The sequence below is a fragment of the Lycium ferocissimum genome, chromosome 6, assembly GCF_029784015.1.
Source record: "Lycium ferocissimum isolate CSIRO_LF1 chromosome 6, AGI_CSIRO_Lferr_CH_V1, whole genome shotgun sequence".
Lineage (NCBI taxonomy): Eukaryota > Viridiplantae > Streptophyta > Magnoliopsida > Solanales > Solanaceae > Lycium > Lycium ferocissimum.
In genome coordinates this window covers 11,340,047-11,351,511 of record NC_081347.1, presented here as the reverse complement: position 1 = coordinate 11,351,511, position 11,465 = coordinate 11,340,047, and the positions used below count along the sequence as shown (strand labels likewise).

General features: G+C 36.6%; 1 protein-coding gene across 1 annotated transcript; it reads left to right on the top strand.

Annotated features, from left to right (window-relative positions):
• Positions 1-10: 10 nt before the first annotated feature.
• LOC132061096 (protein TONSOKU) lies at positions 11-11,465 on the top strand (the record flags this gene model as incomplete). The annotated part of the gene is made up of 16 exons (XM_059453967.1): positions 11-108; positions 888-986; positions 1,163-1,674; positions 1,754-1,797; positions 1,894-2,142; positions 2,432-2,579; positions 3,085-3,204; positions 6,055-6,155; positions 7,179-7,302; positions 7,470-7,582; positions 8,384-8,495; positions 8,723-8,827; positions 8,924-8,990; positions 9,099-9,219; positions 9,511-9,681; positions 10,706-11,465. Coding segments are annotated over 16 exons (2,853 nt in total), but the record flags the coding sequence as incomplete, so codon positions are not given.

Here is an 11,465-nt window from a genome sequence, read left to right as displayed (position 1 = left end):
TTTATAGTGATTTCAGGGACAAGCACTAGCAAAGATCAATATTGGAAATGTATTGGATTCTAATGGTAATTGGGGAGGTGCTTTGGCAGCTTTTGAAGAGGGTTACAGGTATCCATCTTTATTGTTACTATCTCAATCTTGTGCTGAATGACTGGTATCCATCATACAAGTCAAATGTGCTTGGCTGCAAGAGTTTAGATGCCACCCGACTGGAACTAAATATCTCATGCGGGGTTAAAATAGTGTCAAAAGCTTGATATGTTGTGTTCTTAATGTACTTCCTCAGTAAAATCTCTGTGTGTGTGGGTCTCTCTCTCTCTCTCATGCGAATATTTCCTGTATCAACATGGATACCCAACGAAAATGATGCATCCATTAAGTAGATCATATATTCTGTTCATTTTATTCATATTCCATTGTCCCATGATATCTTACTTTCCTTTTCAACACATCTCCAATGGAAACCTCTTTTCTCTGTTAAACATTCCTTCATTAATACTTCTTCAAAATTTGTGTGCACTTCTTCCATCCCTAAAATATATCAAACCTATATATCCACTTTCCTCTAAGCTACCATATAATTTCAACTCTATTTTTAATATCTCCCTAGTCAATCTAAGACTATGATTTGGGATGCAGGGTGTGTTAAAATTTATATGGACACTATGTCTTTTTCCCTATTTTCCGTTTCTGTGTGCTGACTTGATGGCATACAATTAGCTTTACTTGAGAACAGAAAAGTGAAAAGCTGCAAGAGAAAAGCTAAAGATTCTAGAACAAAGAATGGTTAACAAACTAATTCATGAATACTTTGTCCTTTTAGTATCTGCCAATTTTTTTTTTTTTTTTGATCAAGAATATCTGCCAGCTATATTATCATTTTGCAGGATTGCTATTCAGGCAAAAAAGCCCTCGATTCAGTTGTCTGCTCTAGAAAATATGCACTATAGCCAGATGATCAGGTTTGATAACGTGGAAGAGGCCAGGTAAAATGCTTTTACTCACTAAGTCATTGGACTTTGGTCCATCAGTAATATGTAACATCTAGATCTTTTTGTCTTGTGCATAGTTTTCATGTTGAATATCACTGGTCATTAGGGCGCTTGTGTGTGTGTTTGTGTGTATATATTGCTGTGTCAGTAATAAGGATGAAACATTACAGGAGGTTGCAGTTGTCAATTGACAAACTCAAGCAGTCAAAAATTGGAGATCTTGAAGCACGATACGTTGCAGGGGACTGCTGTTCTGAAAGTGAAACAGAAGTTGGCGGCCAATCACCAATCACATCATATGATAGCATTTCACCAAAGACAACTAAATTTGGTTTCAAGAAATCAAAATCTAATGGCAGCGAAGATGAATCAGAGGATCTGCCTTTGATATCACTAGTTCGTCCCACTAAGAATCTAGCTAAGCTGAAATCAGCTTATGCAGAAACAACTATTGCTTCTCCTGAGCTACCTGATTCTTCGTCCCCAAGCATGTCGAGACCTGCTGGTAGTCAAGCAGTTAGTCGTAAACGTGTCCGTCTTGTTCTCTCTGATGATGAAGATAATGAGGATGTATACAGCTCCAGCAGGATTATTTCTACTCCTCTAGAGGGTGAAATGAGTCATTGCTCAAGAAGAACCTCTCACAAGTGTTCTGTGGAAACTGTTGCTACTTCTGATGAGTGTGAGTTGGTCTGCAGCTACTAGTAAGTTTATATCATGTAAGAAATAGAACGCTGACCAGTATTTGGGTAAATTTGCAGTTAAAGACAGAAAACATCGCTGTAGTCCATCACATGGATTGAAGGTATTCAAAGCTTTTACAAGAATTTGAAGAGATAGCTTCCTTCTGAAGAATTTGATTTAGTGCTTATTATTAACAAGAAAGTTGATTGTCTGGCAGGAAGTTTCACCAGTTGGTTCAGGATGTGGCGTCAGTGCTTGTACCCCAATTAATCTTGAAGAAAGTACTTGCTCCGACAAGTCTAGGACTCCTGAGTTAGGTTTACGGGACGACAAGGATTTAACATTTTCAAGCACAAAAGGGTCTGCTCCAAAGTTTAGTTTCGAAGCTTGTGGCAGAGAATTCGATGCAGATGTTTCTGGCAATAATATTTCTGATCTCACTCTGCATGCTTGTGGTGAACATTGTGTGAGTGTAAATTAGGCCTTAATATATTATGTTACTGGCCACTTTTATTGATACAGGAAGTTAAACCCTGAGTCAGTTTATATGTTTTTGTTTTCACCGTAAGTTTGTGATAAGTCAAACTTTAGGCATAATGTGCAATAAGATAATTACGCCATTGACCCATCACATGTACAAAATTGGATCTTTTTGGTTCATTATAGGAGACATTGTCAAACATTATCATATTTTTTGCAATACTGTTATTACACTGCAATTATTGACCATCTCTCTTGCTTGATGTGTTTAACAGCAACATATTCTCTTCAGAATTGGCAACAATGTAGTACATGTAAAATGGGATTCAGGTAATGCTGGGACATCGCTCAGCTTAGAGCATATGAAGGTTGAGGTAGCATGCTTGTACTATTTACAGCTCCCAGCCGAGGAGAGATCTAAAGGTAGGGACTATGTTTCAGTTTGTAGTTAGTCTCACCTTCTCAAATTGTTGTTTTATTACTTTTCACGAGGCATAAACCAGTATTCACTGAAGAACAAGAAGACATAGCTATTGCAACTCATGAATGTTTCAGTGTTTTGCAAGATGAGCATTTTGATTACAACATTAAGGCACCCAAAAACCTTTATTATTTTTCTTAATGCTACTGCCGCGGCTGCTCCTATTATCATTTATCAGTGTGAGAACTACTAAGATTTTTCTAAAATGCCATAGAGCAGCAAAGAAGCAGAATTTTCATATACTTTGTTATCAGAATTTTTTTAAGGAACCTTGATAAAGGCTGATACTGTGTTGCAGAAAGAGTTCAAGTGATCTGCTCTATCCGTATCTTTGAATGTATTTGTATAAAACTACTGTGAAATGCAGACAATCTCCGGATAAGTTTGTATTTTAGTTTGTCTTGGCATCACATGTCAATCATCTGATATAGATTAGTTTCTTCATAGGCCTAGTGCCGGTCATCCAACATATGATGCATGAAGGAAGAGTTATAGAATCAGTCGAAGCAGTTAATCTCCGAAATGATAATATGGCTGGGAAGGCATACATTGACGTTACAATTGACGGTATGTTTCTTCCGATTTGTTCCTTACTCATATTCTCATTCTCCTGTCCTTTAGTTTTGTTTTTATATATATATCTTTATTGCTACTTTTCAAATCGTTAGTAGCTTCCTTGTCAAAAGAGTAACCTCTAGTGTGTTTCTAAATCCCTAAAGCTGTGAATGCAAAAGTTATTAAGGATACGAAGATGACTTGAAATCAGTGATAGCCTGATTGATGAAATTTTAGGAAAGTGGTGTAGAAGCGGTATTTTTTATTCAAGAATCGAGTGAGAAATTGAGAATGGGGAAAAGAACTGATGATCTTATTCAAGAAGACGTAATTGTCTAATTGATGGGAAAAATTCGGTGGGTGGGGGGGTTGGAGGAGATCACCCTGGAACTCTCAGGAAGATTTGTAATTTCACCCCTGACGCAGAAAGAAAATGGACATCATCTAAATAATGAAGTGGTTCTCTTCAAGTGTCAATACCTCCAAGGCTCCAACTTATCTATTAATTGGAGATGCTGATATAGATGGGTTGGAGCACTTCAATTCTTCGTCTTTACTTCCCTGCTATACATTTTCTAGTGCACACAAAAAAATTGAATGACTAGTGGGGGGACTAGTCACTAGAGTTTTATACGTTTTCTTTTTCAACAAACAACTCTACTTTATTAAAGAGTCAAAGGATGCAACACCATCACTTACAATCCAGCCTGAAAAGCAAAAGCCCAAGTAATCCTATGTAACAACGAAATAAAAAACTTAGCTAAACTGTGAGCTAACACATTCTCTTCAAAGGAACTCATCAATTTCCAAATATCTTCAGATGTAGCATCTCCCATGAGCCTTCCATCATCTTCAGTATCATATCCACTACATTTTTTGCATCTAATAAGATATGAACCTTTGACCAGCCATTCGTGATGGCAAACTATTCCAAGGCGAGCATGGCGAGGCGAATGCGTATGGCGAGCAAGGCGTCGCCTTTGTTTTTTTTTTAAAAAAGAGCTGTCTTTTAAAAACATATGAGAATGTAAAATATTATTTCTAGGGTTTTATTTCATCACTTTTCCATAGCAGCTGCGTCTCCTCCTTCTTCTTCTTTGGTTTCTTCTTCTTATTCCAACTTCCACCAGCAGCAGCAGAGCCACCTTCAGCTTCCGCCACTTTCAGGTAAGCTGCTTCTTCTTTTTCCTTCTTCTTCTTCTTCTTCTTCTTCTTCTTTTTCCTTCTTTCTTTTATTTCTTCTTTTCTTTCCGTCCATCTTTTTTTTCCGGCCAGATTAGCCTTTCCAGGCAGATCTGCTTCGGCAGCCGGCCGGTGCCAATTCCGGCAGGTTTTTTTTTTTTTTTTTTTTTTTTTTTTTAAAGATCTGTGAAGAAGAATAGATGTTGCTTCGTTATAAGTTGGTTAATGTAACACATAACTTATTAACTATCTAGTTGGAGACTTTTAGATTTTAGTATCAACTATCTACTTTTAGTTTTTCAATTGAAATATATGCTAGTATTTTGTTGAGTATTTGAGTTTTTGGGTATTTATATAGGATATTTAATATTTTAATTTTTTGTATAAAAGGGCCGCCACGCCACGCCGCCACGACATGGAATTTTTAAAGGCGAGCCCGTCGCCACGCCGCCTTTCGCCATCCTTTCCGTATAACTATTCCAAAGCCTCATGAATTGCTATTGTTTCAGCGATGATGGTCTTCTCAACAAATTGAATTGGGGCGCAAATGACCCCAACTATCCATAGCTGCCAATCCAATGCTTGCCATCCTTTTTTTCCAATTGTAAACTAGCATTTGTAAACATAACAATCATGCAATTTATATAGTTCTATAGGTTGGAAGAATTTGAAAGGACGTGTCTTTTCCTTAAAACTTCGCATAATTATATGCCTCTCTTATAGGCAATAAACTATCATGCAATTAAACCTAAATTGGAAGTCCAAACTTCGCTAATTATATGTCTGAACAATTTCTGTCTAACATAAAATTAGAGAATATAAACGATCAACCTATGTTTATGCAGAACATAGAATTCATGCATTTGTATCAAGATCGATGTGCTTTCATTAAACTTGTACTCAAAATACTTGGAAATCAGAAACTTTTTTTGGTACATCAGTCGTTGGCTTTATATTTGAATTTAAAGCTTTCCAAATTCAATTGTGGAGGTTCCAAGTATACATTTTGTAGCGACAATTGGAAGGAGCATTAAGATGGTGTGTACATATAATTTCATCTTTATCTCTCTTTTTCTACCTTCTGTTCATCCAATCAACATCTTTTGGTGGAGAAATGAAGGAAGATTTGGGTTGACCACAAGTCATTTTCAAAGTAGTAAGCATAAACTAAAGTTGTCTTTTTCCATATAGTGAAGTTTGTGCAATCAAACAGTCAATGCTGACAAGGTGGTCATCATCTCACTGTGGCAGCCTTCGTGATGCCAAATATCGCTTTTAGGTAGCTGACAAGGACTTGGTCATCATCTCATTGTGGCAGCCTTCGTGATGCCAAATATAGCTTTTAGGTAGCTGGAAATGTATAATATTATATTGGTTTGAAACACATGAATGAACTCTTTCCTACAAGAGATATTTGCTTTCCCTGCTCTTGAGATTGCTATGGAATTAACACAAATAACTATAATGGATATGCCAAGTCTTAAGAATTTTCAGCAACTAGGGAAGAAATTTAACTCTGTAAACAAGAAAAAGGACTTGATCTCTTGAAAGATGATGTCTTGTCAAGAGTTGGTTTGGGGAAAAAAAAAAATACTTGTTGGCTATTTTCAGATTTCGAATGTACAAAGCCATGACATTTATATATCCCATATTATAAGGCTTCAACTTTGTCGTCAGCAGTATGGGTTCCAAAACATCTCATGAAACTGTACATTGATTGCTGCGAGGAGCTGTCTCAGCCACCGATCTTGAAGGTTCTTAAGATGCTGTACAATCAAGAGGTAAAATATAGATTTCATTACATTGCCAAGAATACCTTAGGTTTGTTTCTAAGATCTCAGAGATTTTGTGGAGCATTCATATTCACTAACAAGTTAGTAGCTTGTCAAGGAGTTGATATAAACATCTCAGAACTAAAGGTTTTGTGAATTGGACATTTTTTTTTTTAAGTTTTAAATTTTCTGCATTTTATTCATCTTCAACAAAAATTACACCATGATGTGAGGGAGTACACAAAAAGTGATTCACTTCTCCCTAATCAGATTTCAAGGGTAGAGTTGGACGTCTTCTCGTAGCATGATTTTGTAAATTAGCACAAAACCTAGTTCTCTTCTACTAGTCACTTTTCTCCATACTCTACTCTGCTTTATCTAATAGCCATGACTCAGTACTCTTGGTCAAAATTGTAAACCAGGCAAGGAACAACTAGATTGATCTTTAACTGTTTTGATTTATCCATCTAGCTTTTTATACTGCTGCTCAACTTTCTTCTTTTTATTTATTGGTAATTGGTTGACTGAATGCATCATATATCCTATGAATTTCTCTTTATCAGATCAATTGGGATTGCTGGTCTTCATTAGGATGTGCACAAAATATGTACCATTTATTGTTCTCATCCAAAAAATGTTGATACAAAGAAAATAAACACACGTTTTTTTGAAAAATATCTAAAATAGTTGTTGAAGTTTGTGGAAGACAGGATAGTTTTTCTAAAGATTTCTAATGAGGTGTCCTATTTCTCTCTCCCGCTCACTCAAAATACGAAATGACACACGTCTTGCAGTTTGCTAATAAATGGAATACTCATTATCATTCAAGTGAAAAATATTATTGATGTTTTGGCTGTTCCAATATCCCTACCATATTGTTAATATCTTAAAGTGAGGGACTTCACATGATTTTTTTGAAGGAGAATGGAAGCAATTTTAGCAATCATCTTTGAAACAGAGCAATAAAAAGAATGTGTTTGCAGAACCCCCTAATCATTAGTCTGATTGCTTCTTTTGATATATGTTTACTAGGTGTCGGAGGATGAAATCGTGGTGTCTGATTGCGAACTGCAAGATATATCAGTGGCACCATTAATCAATGCCCTCTATGTACACAAAACTTTTGCTGTCTTAGACCTTTCTCACAACCTGTTAGGTAACAATCATATGGTCAAGATCTTTCTTCATATTGCTTCAGAAAAGTTCACATCCCAACTTGCTATTTATGATCATCAAATAGCTTGATTCCTAGCCATTATCATTTCTGTGAAATATAGGTTTACCTTTTTGCTATTCCTTTTTCTGATCTTGGCAATGTACCAGGAAATGGAACAATGGAGAAGCTTAAGCGAGTATTCACCTCATCAGGCCAAAATTATGGTGGTTTGACCTTGGATTTGCACTGCAATCGACTCGGTTCAACTGCTTTGTTCCAGGTTTTACTAAATGATTCTTAGAACTTTGACATATACTTTGAAATATGACTTTTCTTTGCCTCTTCCATAAGTGTGGTGAATAATGTACTCATGAATTGTGCACAACACAGCCATGTTCATGCTTGAAATATCATGCTTTGAGGGCAGCGATTAAAATAGCATTTGCTGGTTACATAAGTCAAAAAATTAGATGACATCTTTTGTAGCTTGAAATACTAACTTCCAACTCCATGAACATATCGGAAGAGTTTGACATTTTAGAGCTCGCCTTCTTCTAGGCAAACTTCCAACAAGCATTTTGTTTACATGTTACAAAGATTAGGATATTGGATTGAATCTTGATGAGAGTGAACATGTAAACAGAAAAACACCTGAGTGCTTTTAGAGTATTATTAGTAACGGCATTATCTGTTTTTGAGACATGACGTTTAGCTTCCTGAATCACTTATAGAAGTTTCAGAATATGGATAGATTCTGAATTATCTCTCATGAGAAACTTCTATGGCAATTCAGGTAAATGGTCTTTTATGCCTCAAATGGCAGAAAAACATGGAATGATGATAATGTTAGTCGTGCAGATAGATTTGGAACTCAGGTAGAGAACGTAAACTGCTTTATCAATGGTTATGAACCTCAGATAACTTAATCGTATCCTAAGTCAGACAGTAAAATCACTCTCGTGATTTGAGATCATCAATTTACCACATTTTTGTGATCTTTTCTCTTGTTCGCAGTTGAGCTAATGAAAGACAACATTCTGAATTGCTCCAGTAGGTCCTATCTGATTGTACTAATTTGCAGATTTGTGAATGCCATGTTCTATACGCCCGATTGGAAGTACTCAACATATCTGGGAACCGTTTAACTGATGCATGTGCATCATATCTTTCAACTATCTTGCAGAATTGCAAAGGTATGGAGATTCTTGCTCTTTTATATTAAAACAAGATTCAATCTATCATCTAGTTGCTTTTCCTGAAGAGTGTACGCTATAGCATTGTATTCTGCATGAATTGAAGTAGTACTTGATTAGCTTAAAACTGGCAAGACATTGAGTAGGCTCCTTATTTAGCGGCTCATTACAGGCTCTTCCAGTTGCAACATTTTTCAACTTATTCTCACATAGCTTTTCTTCTGCAGCTCTTTATAGTTTAAATATCGAGCAGTGTTCAATCACATCCAGAACAATTCAAAAGGTTGCTGACTCACTGACTTCTGGATCAGCGCTTACACATCTTTCTTTAGGTACTTATAAGAGATAATTGACTGTCTGAATGATAGTTTGCAAGAATGTTTCCTTTTCTATGCATTACTTATTTGTCTCAATCTTTCATTGTATAGGACACAACCACTCCGTAGCTGCAAATGCCGTGATAAATCTATTGGTTACTCTTACAGACTTAAAGAGGCAAGTCGTTGAACTTCGTTGAATTGCTTAATTCCTCTTTTTACATAGTAAAATTTCAAGATTGGTTCCAGTATTGCGAAGTGCATGATCTAGTATTTCCTATTGCAGATTTCAAGAGCTTAGTTTAAAGGGAATAAAGCTAAGCAAGGCTGTAATAGAAAGTCTTTGCCAACTTATCAAGAGCTCTTGCTTGTCTGGGCTACTGCTTGGAAGCACTAGTATAGGACCAGTAAGTGGCTCATCTTTTTTCTTTCTCTTTTCTTTTTAATTTTTTTTATGTGGTCTTAATTAAAATGATGAGGAGTCTCGGAGCAACGGTAAAGTTGTTTCTGTGTGAGCTATAGGCCACGGTTTGAGCCGTGGAATCAACCATTGACATTTGTGTCAGGGTAGGCTGCCTACATAAGACCTCGTAGGGTGCGGTTCTTTTCCGCACCCAGTGTGATCGCGGGGTGCCTTGTGCACAAGGTGCTCTTTTTTTCTTTAATTAAAGTTGATAACACTTGGAATGTCTCTGCAGGATGGAATGTTAAAGTTGATGCAATCATTGTCCACGGAAAGTCAAGAACTGAAGCTTGACGTTTCATCTTGTGGTCTGACACCTTACTGCATTGTCAGATTAAATGCAGAAGTTTCTGTATTTAATAGCATAGTTGAGCTTGACCTTGGGGGTAATCAGCTCAAGCAAGAGGTTTGTCTCTCTCTTTAATATTCATGCTTCAGTTCCTTGCTTGTATTGTGTACTCTGTAGTTCTTCAAAAATGTTACCTAACAAGGAGTGAAGTGAGTCGAACCTAATAGGACATGCGACAACCTTTGCGCCTTTTGTGTGTAAACTTTTTCAGAGCTGCCAAGCAGTGATCTCTTTTCCCCCCCTGATAAGTAATGATATTCTATAACTGGAAAAAAAGCACTAAGATGGTGCGTTAAAAGTTACAAAGAGTGCAAGGCCTGAACCATATCTAGCATGGAATCTACTTCATTTACAATGGCAATGTTGCACCAAAAAGCTAGTAAAGAAATACAATTTTGTTTAAGGCTATGAATGTTGCTATGTTTGCCTTAAAAAATTCTGTTGTTTCTTTCTATCCAAGTTGTCCACCAAACGACTATGAGTTATCATATAATGCTTTAATAATAAAATATCACAGTAGTTCAGAGGTTGGATGGAGAAGACCAGAATAGTGAACACAATGATGCCATAATTTTTATCTGAAAGAAGAGTGGACTACTAAGACAATCACCAAAAAAGAAAGATCAAGTAAATTGTAAAGAAGGATGACCATTGGTTGGGAAGGCAGTATAAGGCTGCCTGGTAGTAGGCAGAAACTACTTAGGTCTCTATGTACAAGAGGCTCCTTAAACGGGAGTTTACGCTATCGGAAATAAGTTTAGACTACCTGAAATAAGAACTATTGAGTAACAAAAAATTACTTTAATTATTGATATTCTAATTATGACTGAATTTATAGTGATATGCTCTACTAATAAACCTAATACATAGAATAGATCTATAATAATCTAACATATATATGGACTAATTCTCTTGACTTCTGACAATGTGCATGTCATGAAAAGCTTTATGCTTCTTCACCCTACCCCAGTATGGTAGAGTTCTCAATAAATATGCTTTGGATCAGTTAATCTGGAAAACTCCACTACGATACTCTGATTATTGCAATTTGAAAAATTTAAAGAGTGAAGTATGAATGCAGGGTGGCAGGGCATTGGCAGCAGCAGTGAGTAATCCTCGGTGTTGTTTCAGAGTCCTGCTATTACAGAAATGTCAACTGGGACTTCTTGGCATTCTTTGGATACTTGAGGGATTATCAGACAACTATCATCTGGAAGAGCTCAACATGGCTGAAAATGCAGATCGAGACGAAATTCATGCTTTGCTACATGATCCATGCTCTCTCAATAAATGCTCGAATGTCTTCCAAAGAGATGCTAACCATTTAGACCATACGTCGGAGGGGTCTGCAGCTAATGCTAAACAAGGTTATCAAGAAGAGTTATGTACAATGAATACAGATAATAATCTGCTTGAAGCTCCTGATAGTGAAGATGAACAAGTGGAGGTGGATGCTATCGAACGAGCTACGAATCAAAGTTGTAGTGGCACTTCCTTAAAGAGCCATTCTAACTTAGAATCTGACTACATTCAAGAGCTTTCAGCCGCTATTCCATTGGCAAAGCACTTGCAACTGTTAGATCTTAGTAATAACGGGTTCACGAAACAGCTAGCTGAAAATTTATATACTGCGTGGACATCTAGTTCAAGAAGTGGTTCATCTCGGGGACACATTGAGGATAATACGATTCATTTGTCAGTGGAGGGAGTCAAGTGTTGCCATCTGAAGCCTTGCTGCAGAAGGATTTAAGTTATACAGATACCATCTTTTTGTTACATTACCATGTAAAAAATTGTGATATTACCATAGACCAAATTGGAAGCCTCTCAAAGTTTACTAA